Source organism: Engraulis encrasicolus, chromosome 6 (genome assembly GCF_034702125.1).
Source record: "Engraulis encrasicolus isolate BLACKSEA-1 chromosome 6, IST_EnEncr_1.0, whole genome shotgun sequence".
In the NCBI taxonomy this organism is placed as follows: domain Eukaryota; kingdom Metazoa; phylum Chordata; class Actinopteri; order Clupeiformes; family Engraulidae; genus Engraulis; species Engraulis encrasicolus.
The window spans coordinates 3,605,214-3,624,285 of record NC_085862.1 but is presented as its reverse complement, the minus strand read 5'-3'; the positions used below and the strand labels follow the sequence as shown (position 1 = coordinate 3,624,285).

Below are 19,072 nucleotides of genomic sequence, written 5' to 3'. Positions count from 1 at the left end.
GGTAACTGTACCGTAAAGTAAAGCGTTACCGACATTTTTAATGCAAAGCTGTTCGCACACTTCAGACTTTTAAATATTTTTTTTCTTCTGTTAAACGGGTAAATACTGCAAAGACAGTTTGAAACCAGTTGCACACAAGTGGGTGGTTGAATATGGTAGCTTTTTTTGCTTTTTTTAAGTGAAATCAAAAGCGCATCTGGGAAACTCCAACTCCCATTGTCATTTTGACACAGCTCTGTACAGCACGCAAGTGAACTCTGCACACAATGAAATAGCATTTATGCCTCACCCGTGCAAGGGGGCAGCCCCCAATGGCACCCGAAAGGGAGCAGTGCGGTGGGACGGTACCATGCTCAGGGTACCTCAGTCATGGAGGAGGATGGGGGAGAGCACTGGTTAATTACTCCCCCCACCAACCTGGCGGGTCGGGAGTTGAACCAGCAACCTTTGGGCTACAAGTCTGACGCCCTAATCACATACCCATGACTGAAGAGGCCTTTGAATTTTCAGACATAAAAGTTGATGAATGTAGCCTACTAAAGCATATCTAAGTAGTCAAGAAAAACTTAACTAAGGAATATAACCAGAATTGTTGTACAAATTGTGTCTCGCTTGGTTATTGGGAAGCCAAAGTCTAGGCCTAGGCCTACTTTTACAACTGTCCCCATATTAGGCAATCATGCACCTGTTGAAAAGTGAGAACAAATTACAGATTTGGTTCCAAATATATTACAGTGTGTTATCTCATATTTTGATAAATGGGCTACTAAGCATATGAGGCAGAAAAGAAGTGTCTTGGTTAGATTGATTAATTCCCTGTTCCTTCTCATTCTGGAGGTGATCCTGATTTATGACTGAACAAGACATTATAGGCCAATGCAGCTGTGTTTGTCCCCTTGTGGGCCTAAGTAGGATTGGGCCTATTTAACAGCGGCCGAACCCCACCCCTAACTATTTACGCACGAAGTGTCACATGCTATCTATCCTTTGTCCCACTACAGGGCATTCATCCTCTTTAAAAAAAAAAAAAATAAAGCTTACAAAAAACACTTATAGGCTTTCCACCGCGGTTTCGCAGATCTTTTTTTTATTTACCCACTGTTTTTCTTCGCGCCTTTGCCTCATGGCTGTTTAAGCCAAGACTGCTCGGCAACCTCTTTGATGGTCGGGCGCGCTGGCGGGCTGAACTGCAAAAGTTGCGAGATGAAGGCGCGGATGGAGCCCGACACCGTCGCATCATCTGGGTACACCAGCTCCTTGCGCTGGAGCATGGGTAACGCAGTGACGTTGGAGTCGTCGAAAGGCATGCATCCAGTCACCATCACGTACAGGATCACTCCCAAACTCCAGACATCATATTTTTTGGGGTCATAGGGCACACCTAGGAGAACCTCCGGAGGCGCGTAGGCCGCAGAGCCGCAATAGGTGTGGCTCATGTCAGGGTGGCCTGCTGCAAATCTCCCGAAGCCGAAATCAGTCAACCTGACCTGGTTGTCCGCTGTCAGAAGGATGTTCTCGCATTTGAGGTCCCGGTGCACGATCCCGTTGTTATGCAAATAGCTCACAGCGCTGACAATCTGAGAGAACATGGACTTGGCAAGGTCATCTGGCACGCCGTTGGTATCCTGCACTCTCTGGAGAAGGTCGGTCTGTGCTGCCTCCATGACTATGTATAAGCGTCCGTTGCAAACTTCGATGAATTCGAATACTCGAACGATGTTGTCATGTCTCACAGTCCGCAGCAGAGCCAGCTCTCTTGGGAGAAACTTGTGGACGAAATCGTGCGGGGCCTTCTTGCGGTCCACAACTTTTATGGCCACCTGGGAGTTGTGCTTTTCGGAATGGGCAAGTTTGACTTTGGAGTAACTTCCCTCGCCAATTAGGGCCTCCATCTTATAGCCCATCCCCCTCAAAACCTTTTCCGTGTACATTTTGATATTTTTCAATGTTAACGTTCAAGGTCAAGTTAATTTAGGCCGTCCAGTCCATCACGGCTATCCCAGGGGCGGGTTGGATGACACACCCGCTCCCTTACCTTCAGCGGTCTGGTCCTCTCTGTTTGAGGTAGGGACCTTTACCTCGGACCCCCGGGGATGGTGATGATGATGATGGAATAAATGGCTTTGATAAGGAGTTTCGTATGTAGGCCCACATGCATACATTGTGACGTCATACAAGTAAGCATGAGGGGCGATCATTGAGAGTAAATAGAATGGAGGCCAAAATTCTATTTCATTGTTGAAGCCAAGTTGGAGCCAAGGTTGGACCCAAAAAGACCAAAAAATGGCCAAATCCCATTCATTCCTATGAGAGACATAAAACCCTGTATCTCCCTTAAATGCCACTCCAGGGGGATACTTTTTCGCTCAACTAGTAGGTCCCCTTGCTCTCCAACTTACCAGGGTGGTGATTTTTTGTGGTGATGTTTTGTTTTAGAGAGATATTAAAAGTTAAATTGACCAATGAGCATCAGAACATGGTTTGATTTACCGTTAGAGGTCTTGTTGTTGTCCAATCAGCACCTGCGTTTGGCGTTGCTAAGGTGGAATGTAAGTTGGAATGTTCCCAAATCTGGCTTCAAAGCGTTGAATGGCAAATAGCGTTGATTTGGCGTCCATTCTATTTACTGTCAATGAGGGGCGATGCGTAATGGCGCTCGCTCTGTCAGCTGCGCTAAATAGGCCTAGTCTAGTCCAAGTTCCCATTTTCAGTGCAACTAATCAAATAACAACGTTAACGAATAGGCCTAACTTACATATGATTACAAAAATAATGACAACAATAATAATAATAACTGTATTTGTAAAGCACATATCATACAAGGCATACAGCTCAAAGTGTTTAACAAATGGAAAAAACATCAATGTTAAAGATTAAATTAAGACAGAAACAAGAAAGAAATTAATTGAAATGAGTTTTAAGAGTAGAGATTGTAGAGGCACAAGGTCCACAGAGGTTGGGCCCAGGATAAGTGATAAATAGTCACACTGAATTGGGCGCTCAGATGTGGCCGCTGGTGGCAACAGGGATGAGGAAAATCTCCCTTTTCACTTGATTAATGGTGGGGGGGTGGGGTGGATGGCTCTCAAGATGTAAACTTATGATTTTCAAACACAGTTTCTTCCCAGCTATTATTGTTTAATTGACATAGGCATAGGCCTACAATAATAATTTAACTTCTCCTACTTTGAAACCTTGCTCTTGTATATTTCGATTATTATTATTATTATTATTATTATTATTATTATTATAAATGTTATTAATAATGATTATTACTTGTATTATTACTATTATTGTTGTTGTTAGTCTATTAGGCTGCTATAAGCCCATTACTAACGCATTACTAACATCATGCCCGTGATACTACAATGCCATTGGTCCCATTACCCCCTAATATGCGGTATTCCACTGCTCCTTGTCACCAGTAGAAATGCCCGTGAGTGACAAATAGATAGTGTTGGTTATTGATTCCTCTTGAAGTGCTGAATCGATGTAGTGACATGATATGGCCTGATGAGGACAGGCTTGAGCTCCCTTTCCTCTGGGGGGCTTCCCCCTCTCTCAGTCCTACCCTCTACTGATGGCTTCCCCCTGTCTCTCTCAGGTCTCACCTTCTACAGATGCAACATGGTAATTATCCCCCACCCTCACTACACGTGATCCAGGGAGACACGGCTGTGGTATAATGGACAGAATGTAATTAGGCCTATAACATTTAATTAGCCTATCATGATTAAAATCTTCATCATTCAGGGGTTATATGGCTAGCAGCAGAAATGGCATGCAGACATTGGCATGATTTTTTTGGTGCGCACTGAATGGGTTTTGTGAAATGCAGCGATATTTTGGACAGTCATTACTTTGATTTCTCGATTTTGGGTGTACGTACCATGCCATCTAAATAATCAATTTTTGCCGTGACAGTCAAGTGAATTTAATTATTCAATGTAATTTTAATCACTCAGATCCTGCATGCACTGATGACCTTGTCAGAACAGATTTTCGTCACAGTTGAATGCCATAATTTCATTGATCTACCTATGTCATTTGGAGACAGGGGAATCTCTCTCTCTCTCTCTCTCTCTCTCTCTCTCTCTCTCTCTCTCTCTCTCTCTCTCTCTCTCTCTCTCTCTCTCTCTCTCTCTCCAGGCTTACCAGTTACCACCACACGCCTTTGTTGTGGAAAACGCTGCTTGTGGTGGGGGATGCTCTTTCTCTCTCTCTCTCTCTCTCTCTCTCTCTCTCTCTCTCTCTCTCTCTCTCTCTCTCTCTCTCTCTCTCTCTCTCTCTCTTTGTGTGTCTCTCTCTTCTCTCTTCTCTCTCTCTCTCTCTCTTCTCTCTCTCTCGCTCTCTCTCCCACTCTCTCTCTCTCACTGGTCGAGTGAGCAGCTAGTACAGGGTGGGCTCAGCCAATCGGATGGTCGACACCATGTTGCTCTGCCTCTTAATTGGCCAATGGCGTCAGGGCAGTCATAGCAGCTGATAAGCAGGAGCTGGATGAATGCATGAGTCAATCGGGTGGCACTGTACTGGGAGAGAACGCCAGGCAGGCAGGCAAGCAGGCAAGGTGCTGAAGCTGAACTACACACACGCTCAGGAGAGAGAGACATAGACAGAGACAGAGAGTGTGAGAGAGAGAGAGTAACAGAAAGGAAGAGGTAGAGGGAAAGACAAGCTCAGAGACAGAGAAAGGAAGAGAGCTGACAGTGTGTGTGTGTTATTTTCAGGTTGCCAGGGACAGGTTTGATTTCTGTATACCATCTGCCTTCTGCTCATCATCACACAGACAACAAGACAAGATGAATCACAGCTCCAGCGAGCCAGAGCCTGGGACTAGCGAGCCCCTGCGATACCTCAGGTAAGCAAACGCCACAACACCCACGCCGACACAGGCACAGACACAGGCACCCACGCTGACACAGGCACAGGCACAGACACAGGCACCCACGCTGACACAGGCACAGGCACAGACACAGGCACCCACACTGACACAGGCACAGGCACAGACACAGGCCCCAGAGACACTGACACCTGCTACATACAGCTCAGATGTGTACAGTATACATATTGTACACGCATATACACGGGGAGCAGTGAGCCCCGGCGATACCTCAGGAAAGCAAACGCCACAACACCCACGCCGACACAGACACAGGCACCAGAGACACAGACACCTGCCAAACTTCACTCAGATGGGCACAGCATACACACTGTACATGCATATACACAGGGAGCTGTGAACGATGATTGGGGAATGCTTATAGGAAATCACACCCACACCGACACAGACACAGGCACCAGAGACACAGACACCTGCCACACACCACTAAGATGTGGACAGAATATACACTGTACATGCATACACGGGGAGCAGTGAAAGATGATGATTGGGGAATGCTTATAGGAAATCAATATATGCTGTTGTGTTTGCTGTGGCCATCCTTGCATAACGTGCAGCGAGCCGAGTAACCTATAATGATGGATGTGATGAAGCTCACACATGTGCTGTTTGCAGCATCATTGATTCTGTGAGTGTGACTACAGTGTAAAGGCAAACTGTGCTGAGATATGAATGGCAAACCATGCAGAGATACAGTATGAATGCAAACTGTTCAGCAAGAGTATACAGAAGAGGATCCTCCACCTCCACCTCGCCTCTCTTCTCTGTGGCTGATTACTGTTCTGTGTAGTTGTGGAGAAAGTTGTGAGAGTGGGCAGTAATTCATCATCATGGCTCTTCTAGTTTCCCCTCGGGGTCAGGGAGTTCACACTGTGGGGGAGGGATGGAGATGGCGGCTCAGTGAAGCTTTGATAAATGGTTGCAGGCATACAGTAGCCTATAATTGAGAGATGTGCGCCCTCATGCAGATGAAACTATAAATGTTTTCAAAGCACCTTCAGGAAGTATTATGTCAGGTGAACTGGGCTTACACAGTTCACTTTGTCATTCTGCCCACTCACCTGCATGCATGGAAAAAGGGAAAATGTATTTTTAATTCAACGCCTGGAGAGTTGATTTAACATCTTGTTGATGAGGGGATTCCCAACCATATCCAACTTGGGAATAGTTTGATAGAAAGTCGCACATTTATCTGTAGAGAAGCATCGTTCTCTATAAATTAATTTTGTGTGCTTTCCGGTGAGTAGGGCCGGATTAACGCACCGGCTGGATATGGCTGCAGCCTAGGGCCGCCACCTGCCAGGGGGCCCTGATTGGACAAAGTTGTGGTGGTGGTGGTGGTGGTTGTGCGCAATAATTGCAGAATTGTGACAAGATGCTGAATTGAAAAAATCATCTGTTGCGTTGAGTACAGTTGGTAGGCATGTTATCCTTAATCCCTAGCTCATAATCCAGACACTGTCTATGTACATTTGTTGGGAGATTTGCCTTCCGGAGGGCCTTACAGCAGCCTGTACTGTAGTCTGATGTAATGCTGGTGTCTGGTTGTGGTCTTCTTCACATTCACTGGGGGTCTCCGTAGGGGAGTTGTCTACCTACCTGCACAGCACACTGTGTAATTACCAGAGACCTTCCATTATTGTTAGAATTAAAGAATCCTTGGTAATTACTACCCAAATACTGAGATAGTCATAAACCCAAATAATATTAATAAGACATGTAAGGTGAACTTGTAAGGTTCAGCCAAAGAATGGAATTATACCAGAGTCCAGGTAAAGCATGTTAAAAATTCAGTGGTTCATATTTACAGTTAAAAAAGCTGTGAAGCTCAGGATTTAATGACTGTTAATGGTTGGTTTAAATCTGAGGCGTTGGAAACATTAAGCAGCGGGGTTGGTTACTCCATATTCTGTTACATGGTGGCTCTGGATGTATTTTTTCTACATTGAGTTAATGAAGCAGCTTTTTCTGGTCTCAAGGGAAGGGAGAGGGAGGAGGTGATGCAGATCTAACCGCTGTGAGCATGTCACGTTGAAACCCACAGGTGCAATCAGGTTGGAGCCATTCAATGAGTAGCTTGTTACAATGAGAGGCACCGCTGTACCACACACACATACACACACACACACACACACACACACACACACACACACACACACACACACACACACACACACACACACACACACACACACACACACACACACACACACACACACACACACACACACACACACACACACCTCACACTGTGGCTTGGGGAAAGAAAATCGGTCAACCTGAACAGGAATTTAAATAGAACCAACATCACAGGCAGCTATAATTGTGGCTGGTGTGGTAGGGTTTGGGGTTTGGGCTTGTAAAGAATGAGGTTATCCACATTTAAATGACACCATTTCACTGGCTGCATGGAGTTCCATCATTTGGCAATGGCACAGTTTTAGTTTTATGCAGGAGCGGGAAAGGATCTGCACACTGCTTGCAAAAGACTTAATTTATTTGGAGCAACGTTTCCATCATGATCGAATAAATCAATTTAAATTAAGTCTTTTGCAAGCAGTGTGCAGATCCTTTCCCGCCCCTACAGGTGACAGTTTTTAATTTGGCACCTGCTGATGCTTTTCTGCTGGATGTGCGCGCTTTCCACTACACCACAGTTTTAGTTTTAGCCAGACGCTGCTCTAGTGGTGTGTAGTCTTATTTATTCTTACATTGCTGCACCCCAAGGGAAGATATCCCAGTCCCTCCAGGAGCTATTTATAGCCTATTTTAAAAGGAACATTTTGTCAAGTTGCAATTCTTCACACGTCCACAGGGACATGACTAGAGCAGAGACGTTGTATTATAGCAGGGGTGGGGAACCTTTTTCATTCGAAGGGCCACTTCAAATTCATCCGAGGGCAGTAAAAGTCCTCTGAGGGACGTACTATGAACACAAACCAGGATTTCCCCCTTCACTTTAGGCCTATATTGAAGGCAGCCACCTTTTAAACTAACACTTGTTCCCTGAATATAACTTAATTGTATTGCAAATGCATTTTCTAAGATTCCTTTACAAAAGATGTCATATTGCATGTCAAGCTGAATAACATTAAAATTATAACGGGGGCCGGATAAAACGGCCTCAAGGGCCGCAAACGGACCTCGAGACATAGCTTCTCCACCTCTGTATTATAGGTTCTAGTAATAATCATGCAACAGTGACAACAACTCCTGTTTTAAGGGCCCTATTTTCACTTGACTCAGTGCACTATACCAAGCCAATCACACAGACCAACAAATTAGTGATAAGTAAAACACTCGGCTGTATTTCTAAATATCGTTTGAATATCGTTATCAAGGTATTGCATGTTGTTTTCGAGTATCGCATTTTTTCTGATATCAACAACTCCTGTTTTAAGGGCCCTATTTTCACTTGACTCAGTTAGGGCTGGGACGATTAATCGACTAATCGTGACTAATAATCGTGACTAATCGACTATAAAAATTATTCAGAAAGAATTTTAATAGTCGAAAAATCGTTTTGTTTAATTCAGTGCTTTTTTGCTTACTTTTCTAATGCTTTATTCCTTTATTGAAACCTAAAATTGCCCTGCACGTATGAATTTAACGTTGTATCTCGGAGTAAATAAGCTACTATCATGATTTAGAGGTCATTGGGAGCTCAGGGAACGGTTTCTTTCTTTTTTTCCCAATCTCCTTGAAGATTAAAGTGCTAGAGTACTTGAAAAATTAATCGTTTGACTAATCGACTATTCGAAAAAAATAGTTGATAGATTAATCGGGAGAAAAATAATCGTTTAGGACAGCCCTAGGCTCAGTGCACTGTACCAAGCCAAGCAAGTAGGCCTAGTCATGAGGACAAGATGCTGGCTCACCACCAGTCGCCGGTTGTTTGAAGACTTTTGAAGGCGTTTTCTGCGGGGGGCATTTTGCAGTGAGAGGAGAGCTGAGGGGTGCGGGGTGCTTTCTCAGCTGATTGCTATTCCTGTTGCTTATTACTTTCCCTCTCCTCTTCTCTTCCGTCTTCTTCTTCCCCAACCCTTTGGTGCCGTGCCAGAAGCCTGATTTCCCGTTGTGCCCGCAACGCAGGGGCCGGTTCTGGTCAATTTGCTGCCCTAGGCAAAGCATCCCCTGTCTTTACCTAAAGATTGGCATCTGTAAACGCTGAGTCTATCTGATATAGCACAGCTGATCTAGTATACCTTCATACTAAATTCTAGCAGTACCCATGAATAATCACTGTCAATGTAAAGTTTTAATGTATTATTTCGCTTGTTGTTCTGTGCTCTGTAATTCTGTGTGACTGTCAGGTGTGACTGGTGCCCCCTAGACATCTGGTGCCCTGGGCGAGCGCCCTGTATGCCTATGCCTAGTGCCGTCCCTGGCCATGTGCTGCTTCTGGAGACGTTATTATTTATAGTCAGAGTCTCGAAATGTAATAACACTGGCACAGGGGCGGGGGCGGGGGGGGAGGAGGGGGCAGAGAGGGGTGGGGTTGGAGAGAGAGAATAACAGTATAACACTGGCACAAGAGCGGGCGGGGGGGGGGCAGAGAGAGGGGGGGGTGGAGAGAGAGAGAGGGAGATGCAGGAGGGATAACAGTGGAGAGAGAGAGAGATTGAGATGAGGGTGGGAGTGCAGGGGGGATAACAGTGGCACAGGAGCGGAGGAGAGAGAGAGAGAGAGAGAGAGAGAGAAAGAGAGAGAAAGAGAGAGAGAGAGAGAGAAAGAGAGAGATGAGGGTGCGGGTGCAGGTGGGGGTGCAAGGGAGATAACACTGGCACGGACGAGGAGGAGAGAGAGAGAGAGAGAGAGAGAGAGAGAGAGAGAGAGAAAGAGAGAGAGAGAGAGAGAGAGAGAGAGAGAGATGGGGGTGATTGTGCTAGGGGAACCTGATGGATGATTTGTTACCACACGCTGTATTGCTGTTAATGGCAGCAGCCATTAGAGCGAGATTACTTATGAGGCTATAGCTTAGATACAGAGGGGAGACTGAGGCACAGTTCAGTGGCAGGAGATGGAGTATATACTCCGCCAAGGCCCTGTCTGGAATAAGCTAGCGGTGACATTTCGCAATAAATAAGATTTCCATATTCATCCCTTTTCCCAAATTACCCATTCGAGTTCGGTCTCCATTTGGCTTGAAAGTGAGTAAGATGGAAACGTCACTCAAACCAAGTGTGTGTGGTGTGTGCAGTCGTGCGCAGCTAGCGGTAATAACATTAACAATTTAACTCACTCAAGCAACTCATTTAACCACAAACATATAGCGATCCAGGAGGGAGGTTTTGCATAAAAATACACTATATGCTCATAACATGATGGTGGTGATGGGGTTGTGCAGGGGTGGAACTTGAGTTTTTTCCCCACCACTCACTGTGTCAGGTAGATTTCAAAATCTACCAGTCACTCGCCATTTTTACCAGTCAACTCATATAACTATAGTTGAAATCAGTTAATTAGTATGCTTGCCATGCGGCAAGCATACTATTGTTATTGTACCCGTTTACGACTTATTAATTTTCTCCTTTCTTCTACGATCCATTCGTTTTGCAGAACCGCTAACGATAGAAAATCCGTTCAAATACCGAAACGATCGGCTCGGTCAGACGAACAGGTTTTGTATTTTTCACGGGGGTACCTCGAACTCTGTAGCGCCACCAGCAGGTCAAAGTTGCAAATTGTAACACGCTGTAACTTTTGAACCGTTGGTCGGAATTTCAAAAACTTGGTATCCCTGGAATCCTTGGGCCAAGCCGAATCCAATGCACCCTATGACGTCATTTTCCGCCTGGAAAGTTTTTCCGCCATTTTGAATTTTGTAAAAATCAATAAAAATGATGCCCCGCCCACAATTTTTGACCGATCATCACGAAAATTCTATGAGGGCATCTTCGGACTGAGATACATCTGCCCTAAAAGTCCTGGAACGATTGATCAAACCGTCTTCAAACAGGAGCCAATCAAAGTTGGCGGCGAAGACGCCAAACAGGAAGTGAGCTCATATCTCGGCAACGGCTACTTGTATCACAACCCAATTTCATACACATAATCAGCACTATCTTCAGAGGACACGTAACGATTTTCTTGTAAATGCGCCACTAGGGGGCGCTACAATAAGCAAAAATGTGTTTTTCCACATATTGGCCTGTACTTACCTCAATTCATCAAACGCTTGGTATCGCTGAAATCCTTGGGTCAAGCCGAATCCAACGCATACTATGATGTCATATTTACAATCATGAATTTCCCGCCATTTTGACATATTCAAAAATCAATAAAAATGATGCTCCACCCACAATTCTTGCCTGCTTGTCCTAAAATTGTTATCAGACCACCATTGGACTATTATGCACCTATGCTGAAATTTACAGAGCAATAACTGAAAGCATCGGCGAACAGCAGCCAATCAAAATTGACAAGAAAGACAAACGCACCGTCCAAACAGGAAGTTAGCTCATATCTCAGCAACGCCTTGACAGATCTTAACGAAATTTCTCACACATGATCTCCAGTACACCCAGAGGGTACATACCGAATTCCGTGCAATACGGCCTCTGGGGGGCGCTAGAGTTAGTGAAAATGTGTTTTTGCCAATATGATACATACCAAACAGGAAGTTAGCTCATATCTAGATGGTTAACTGTATGTTGTGTATGCATGAAGGGCAGCATGTGCATTAAGGGCAAGTCATGCATGAAAGGCAAGGCATGCATGAAGGGCAACGAATGCGAGACGGGCAAGCATACTCCAGCATTTTCTGTGAGGAAATGCAATCTAGTTATTATTATTATTATTATTATTATTATTAAAACTATTATTATTGGAATCATTATTATGATTTTATATATATGTATATGTTTGCGTTAGGTTGACCATGTCCTTAACACCGGAAAGGAGGACTTCTTATGTGGTTGGGAGTGTGGGGGCCTTCTCCCAGAAGTTTTTGAATTTTTAGATACAATTCCCTGCATTCTAATCAACTTTAGGGTGAAGAATGGCAAATCAGCAAAGAAAAAATATCGCTCGGACATTTAGGCTATTCATAGCTCGAGTGGAGGTGAAAGTTTTCACCCGTCAAAGTGACTGGTGGGTTGAAAAATTTACCAGTCACCACTGAAATTTACCAGTCACCACTGAAATTTACCAGTCATTGGCAGGTGGACGGGTGCTTATTTCCATCCCTGGTGTTGTGGTGTTTGTACATTCACAAGTCATTCTCAGTCATGGACATATCCCTCTAGCCTGGGCGAAAAGCCGACTGTTGACTCCGTCAAACAGTCTGCCAAAAGCCAAGAGGAATCCGTCTCCGTGGAGGGTGGGAGATGGTCTTATCTTACTCTGCCATTTAAATCCATTGGAGTTCAGAATTCAAATTAAAACCCATATTGTGTTTTTGTTAGCATGACTGTTACGATATAGCGTCGCAAAAGCATACAAATAACAAAACAAAAATGTGAATGTAGTTACCTTAACCAATCAGTAACGGATTTCGCGGGTGAGTTCTGCGTCACCACTCTCAACTGTTTGCTGATTGGCTAAACGCTGAGAGAACCGAGCTCGAGGCTTTTGCCAGACGATGTTCGGAGCCAAAGTCTTTGGGTGGAGTACATAGGATGGCGTCGGCAGGCTAATATCCCTCCTCGCTCACTGTAAATATTCAACACACACTTCCAGTCTCAGCAATGTTTGATGAGATTATTCCCTCCTCGTTTATAATCCTGTGCGGTATGGTTAATGCAGTATGGTTGATGTCGTTTGCATGCAATAGGTCTTCTTCACGTCTTTCTTTGGCTCTGCAGCAAACATGTAGGCCTATAATTATTATTTAGTGTGTGTATATGTATGTATATGTATATGTGTACACACACACACACACATACTGTACACACACACACACACACACACACACACACACACACACACACACACACACACACACACACACACACACACACACACACACACACACACACACACACACACACACACACTGAGTATTTGGCTTGATTTGGTGTTAAAAGTTCAATGGTAGTGTCGATAATAGCATTGTAGAACTACATTTTCAAACTAAGTCTTATGGGTTTGTTGTGTAGTTGTATTGCTTTTGATTCATCAAACACATGTCTCATATTGCATTTTATTTCAGAAATTGGCCTCGGTAATAAGACTTGCTTTAAAATAGCGTGGATCATTAAAGTCTGCAAGGGTGTATTTTCCTAATACTGTACAGTAAACTGTAGTCAGCCCCTTTCATCACAGTAAATTGGACTAAATCAATGCATATGCAAGGTTTTAAGGCTTTTAGGCTCTAGCTGATCCATGGTTTATGGCCTGTTCGTTCATCCTTAAAGTCTGCCTCAATGCATGAGATTTTATTGCATTTCTCTTGTGGGAACATTTAAGTACCTCTAGCCTCTGTCCCATTAGCGAAGGGAAAGGTTGTGAGGCAGTCTCATAATCAGATAAAAAAAATTAAAAAGTCAAAAGTGGAAGCAGAGGAATCCTGGTTGAAGCAGACATTTTTAGTCTAGTCAAGTCCAGTCAAGTGTAAATTTATGTTCATTCAAGTCAAGTCAAGTCATGTGTACTTTATTGTCAAAAATCTGTGCAACAGGGTTTGAAATTGCGTTTGACAATTCTCCAATGTGCAGTTTAATTAAAAATAGTTAAATAAGACTGACAAGAATCTCTCTCTCTCTCTCTCTCTCACACACACACACACACACACACACACACACACACACACACACACACACACACACACACACACACACACACACACACACACACACACACACACACACACACACACAGACACAGACACACACACACACACACACACACACACACACACACACACACACACACACACACACACGTGTGCGCGCATACATAGCAGCAGAAGTACAATCAGTGGTCATAGTAGTATAGTTTACATAGTACAATACAAGTTTACAAGTTTACAAGTTTTAATAGTACAAGTTTACATTTTTATCTGGTCATTTGGTTTTCCTTCTCCCAGGTCAGACAGGGTTGGTTTTTTTGTGTGCCGGCTTTGAGCTTCTCCTTCAGCAGTCTCATAATCAGCCAATCCTGTTATTTCTAGCAACCAGGCGTCACAGCTCGTGATTGGGTGACAAAACTTCATCTCACTGAGATGTGACTTTGTCACCAACCCCCGCTGTCTGTCTGTCTCAATGCACTGCACCTTGATTCCAGTTGGTAGTACACAGTAAAAAAAAAACATCAGTGTTAATTCATCACTGAGAGAGTGCTCTGGCACAAAATACACCACAGAAGACGTTATGTCGACTCTTTAACCCCTTAAGACACGGCATTATAAATTATCTGTTACCAGAATGGCAATGACTAAGTCGTAATGTATTACTAAAGGCCCCGTGCACTGTCATAGTAGTGTAGTGCTATAGTAGTTAAATTTCAATGTCTATTACAACGTGCCACAGGAGGTACGGCGTGCATTAAGGGGCTACGTGTTGAATTAACACTGCATATTTTACTGTAAATATATCAGCATTTTTTTTTTAATTCAGCTACCCAGTGACCCTGTCAGTGAGGTTGTGCAATAGCCCATCTGGCTCTAGTGTGTGCAACTGTTTTATGTGTTGTTGTTGTAAGAGACACTTGTGCAACCGTAGAGCAAAGGCAGACGACAGAGCAGGGAGTCACTGGAGGGGAGACAGAGATCGGAAAGAAAGGTCTGGGCGTACTGTAGAAGAATGCTGTCAGTGGCTGGCAGGTGCGAGAGTGCTACCCAAGGGACGGCGCTACGCTAGGCTACGCTAGGCTGCATCTGTAACTGCTCCTCCATGTCACTGGGATTACTCATTAGCATGTGGAGGGAGGCAGGCAGGCAGGAGAGGAGACAGCATAATAGCAGAGTGCCAACACAGACACTAGAATAGATACTGACAGGCTTGCCCGGGCCTGGGACAAAGTCTTCAAACTTTTACCCTAAGGCACCAGCAAAAAAAAAAAAAAACACCTGCTGAATGCCTAAGGCCTTTTTTTTGGAAAAGGTGCCCTCATCTTGCATTAGATTAAGTGTTCATTCAGCTCTGACCTACCCATAGGCCTATTTGATGTAATAAAAACAAACCTCAAATCTCAAGAGCCTGAATGCCTCATATATGTCGTTCCAGGCAGCAAACAACATATACGCTCCATCAGGCTAAAATGGGTTAATTCAGCTGTCGTTTGTTCGTTCCTTGTTGTACCAGGAATACAGAAATCAAGGACACCCCCATGACCTCATCATAAGCAAGCCAACGCCCCCCGAAAATAAATGCCCCCCATTGGCAACTAAACGCCACACCCTCTCAGCTGCCTCCTTCTCAGCGCCCCCCTATTGCTCCCCAACACCCCCTAGGGGGGCAGTAGAGTCCCCGTTGACAAACTCTGTTGTAACAGATGGAGGGCATACATGAAGTATTTCCATGAAGTGTTTCCATTAGGGCTGTGACGATATTGTATCGAACTGACAAATCATGTTATACAGAGTCACGATACCGTATCTTGATACAAGGAAGCAGTATAATGATGCGCCCTTTTTTGATACCCATCAGCCCAGAAAACAACCACATGATGTGAAGTGATAGTGCTTCCAAGCATCATTATTATTATATAGATTAAAAAATACATTATAGTAGCCTCTTGTAACCTATTCCACCTATCATAGTTTTTATTCATAAAGTTTACTGTGTTGGCAAATGTGAAATCATGGGGTGTATCGAACCATAGGTCATGAATCGTGAGTTGAGTGTATCATTACAGCCCTACTGTAGTTTCCATGGAGTGTTTCCATGTGTAAGCCTGGCAGGCTTGTCATCAGTTGGGGGAAATCTCCTCTGCCACACGTGCCCTCCTCCTTCATGTCATCAGGCAGGGCCGCTGGCAGGTTTGCCTGGGTCTACACTAAGGGCCCCCTACCTAATACATGGGTTCACCGTGCTTATCAACATGATGTTGTGAGGAGGGGCAAGACACTGGCAGCCAACCAGGTGAGCTAATTTTTTGACCGACAGCGGTTTCCAACAATCAGAGGTTGAGTAATGCGCAGCTAGTTTTACGCAGTCAGGGGAAAACAAACATTTAGAACCCATGTATACATATCATGTCATGGAGACCCATATCTGAGCCCCATCTCTCCCTGGGCCCGGGACAACTTACCCGTTTTGTCTCCCCTCCTGTCGGCTTCCCTGGCGTCTTCAGGCTTCATGTGGATGTGCTGGCAGGAGACGTCCGCTGTGGTGCTCACAGTACAGAAGAGATCTACTGAGATCAGACAAACCGGGAAGGTTGGCAGTCAGTCAGTCGCCCTCGATTCTCACTGATGTCCACCTGACCTCTTTCTTCTGTGAGCAGAGATGCTCAGTTGCAATTCCAGACTTTTTTGGCAAGGGCCTCCATCCTTTTTACACTACATTACACCTAGCTGTCGCTTTTTTTATCCACTGTGATGTCTATTTACATAAATATTCAGCACACATTTCCAATCTCAGCTTCCTGATTATAGTGGTCCTGATTATAGTGGTCCTGACTAAGCTTCACACCCTCTCAGCTGTCTCCTTCTCAGCGCCCCCCTATTGCTCCCCAACACCCCCTAGGGGGGCAGTAGAGTCCCCGTTGAGAAACACTGTTGTAACAGATGGAGGGCATACATGAAGTGTTTCCATGTGTAAGCGTGGCAGGCGTGTCATCAGTTCGGGGAAATCTCCTCAGTGAGATGTGTCCTCTTCCTTCATGTCATCAGGCAGGGCCGCAGTTTTACCCGGACCTGGGACAAAGTCTTTAAAAAGGGCCCCCCACCTAATAAATACCATGTCATGGAGACCCATATCTGGGCCCCATCTCTCCCTGGGCCCGGGACAACTTACCCGTTTGTCTCCCCTCCTGTCGGCTTCCTTGTCTTCAGGCTTCATGTGGATGTGCATGGCAACAGGCCTGGCAGGAGACGTCCGCTGTGGTGCTCGCAGAAGAGATCTGCTGAGATCAGACGAACAGGGAGGGTTGGCAGTCAGTCAGTCGCCCTCAATTCTCACTGATGTCCACCTGACGTCTTTAACATTTGGGCCAGCACCATCAGAGATTAAATTATTAAGAGTGATGCCTGCTCCAAGAAGAAAATTGTACCCGACCTCTTTCTCATGTACGCAAAGAGATGGATGCTTAGTTGCAATTCCAGACTTTTTGGACAAGGGCCTCCATCCTTTTTACATTACATTACACCTAGCTGACACTTTTTTATCCAAAGCAACTTACAAATGTTACTGGTTTGAGTCCCTGGAGCAATGTGGGGTTAGGTGCCTTGCTCAAGGGCACTTCAGCTATGGATGGAAGTGTAGGGAGAGGTCAAGTGGGATTCGAACCTACAACCCCCAGACTGAAAGATCAACTCCCTAGTGACCACTAGACCACTGCTCCCTACTGAGACGGATACATGCAGAATCCGTCCTTATTAACTCTCCTGATTGCTTTGTGGTGACAGCAGGATAGGGGGAATATGAGATGGCCGAACTGATATCCAGGGTGTCATGGACCACTCAATGCCACCACCCTCTTGGTGTGCATGAACACATACAGTGTATGTTCATCCTCGCAGAGAGGTGATGATGATTTTGCGATGATTGTGCATTTACAAGTCAATTGGTTTCATTGTGCTGTGAGAACAGTCGCGGACATATCCCTCCTCGCTCACTATGATGCCGGGAGGGATGGCAGGCAGTCAGTCAGTCGCCCCCGATTCTCACTGATGCCCACCTGACCTCTTTCTCCTGTGAGCTAAGAGACGGATGTGGTACATAAATATTCAGCACACATTTCCAATCTCAGCTTCCTGATTATAATTTGAATTCGGAACTCCGATGAATTTAAACAGAAGAGTAAGATCAGGCCCTCTTCCACCCTCCACTGAGACGGATTCCTCTTCGCTTTTGCCAGACTGCTTGACGGAGTAAACCGTCGTCTTTCGCCTAGGCTAGGTTCGAGCCACGAGTGCCAAACCAGCGCGGATCACCTCAGTTACACAGGGTGGCACGGACCAATGCCCAATGCCCAATACCAGTCTCTCTTGTCTCCCCCCTGAGGGCCTTGTCTACTGCCTGACTGACTGACTGATTGAGTGAGTGAGTGAGAGCCCTTGCCCTGCGTGTGGTGCTCCTGACTGATATTGGCCACCTGTAGGTTGCACACTGAGGAATACACACACCGAAGCGCGTCTGTGCGCAAAAAAAAATGATGCAAGGTGCGCCTCTTTCTGTTGGATTTGAAGTGGTTTATTTGGGCCAGCAGCCTCAACATAATCAGGAATCTCTGAGTGAAGCATGCTACCTGCTATACTTGAGCACTTGTAGTGAACTCATGCTACTCTCTAGGTACCCTAGAGTCTCCTCTGGCATGATCGCGATGCAGACAGCTATGTCGTCTGACTGCAGACATCCGTAGAATGAATGCCTTTTATCGTCAGTATGAACGCCAAGGAAAGGTGTGTGTGTGTGTGTGTGTGTGTGTGTGTGTGTGTGTGTGTGTGTGTGTGTGTGTGTGTGTGTGTGTGTGTGTGTGTGTGTGTGTGTGTGTGTGTGTGTGTGTGTGTGTGTGTGTGTATAATGCCAAGGCAAGAAAGGTTTAGTTGGCCATTTCATACACAGAGGCAGTTCAGTGTGCCTCACAAAAACAAAAGCAACATCGATATTGGCCTACTGTGTACAAAATGAACTCTAGAGTCCATTGCCTCTTTACTGTGCATCTAGCTGTGAGTAGTGCCAGCATCAGAGTATAGTATTATAGCAGTGAACTGCTCGACACAACCATTTTCAAAAGCTGTTCTTAGATGCTTTCCCCTAGCTTAAATTATATATCATTCTTATTTTATTTTTTATTTTTTTATGTTTATGTTTATTTATTTATTTATTTATTTATTTTATTATTATTTTTACCTTATGTTTTATCTTAATGTTTTAAATGTTCTTTGACTAATTTGATTTTGTTCTTTCTTCCCTGTTTCCTTTCTTTTTGCATTTGTTAGTTTTGTGAAGCACATTGAGTTGCACCTGTGTATGAAATGGGCTATACAAATAAACTTGCCTTGCCTTGCCTTGCAAACAGGCATATCCCGATGATTATCATCAGAGATGGTTGCTACGGGTTGGA

At 44.8% G+C, this 19,072-nt stretch overlaps 2 protein-coding genes across 4 annotated transcripts in view; one reads left to right on the top strand and one right to left on the bottom strand.

Annotated features, from left to right (window-relative positions):
* Positions 1 to 1,066: 1,066 nt before the first annotated feature.
* Positions 1,067 to 2,106, bottom strand: tssk6 (testis-specific serine kinase 6). The gene has a single exon (XM_063200003.1). It carries the CDS (start codon positions 1,929 to 1,931, stop codon positions 1,122 to 1,124), a length of 810 nt encoding a protein of 269 aa, XP_063056073.1. The 5' UTR covers positions 1,932 to 2,106; the 3' UTR covers positions 1,067 to 1,121.
* Positions 2,107 to 3,416: 1,310 nt separating this feature from the next.
* Positions 3,417 to 19,072, top strand: part of yjefn3 (YjeF N-terminal domain containing 3) — a 107,675-nt gene continuing 92,019 nt past the window's right edge. For 2 of the 3 annotated variants that reach the window (XM_063200469.1, XM_063200468.1), the window contains exons 1-2: positions 3,417 to 3,630; positions 4,728 to 4,858. In XM_063200469.1, the coding sequence (XP_063056539.1) occupies positions 3,514 to 3,630; positions 4,728 to 4,858 (248 nt within the window). In that variant the 5' untranslated portion in view covers positions 3,417 to 3,513. The remainder of the gene's footprint in view (positions 3,631 to 4,727; positions 4,859 to 19,072) is intronic. The other variant, XM_063200470.1, reaches the window with a different exon arrangement.

Bases quoted from the DNA above. Each gene is read 5' to 3' on its own strand.
- tssk6 (XM_063200003.1), bottom strand. From the start codon at position 1,931: ATGTACACGGAAAAGGTTTTGAGGGGGATGGGCTATAAGATGGAGGCC.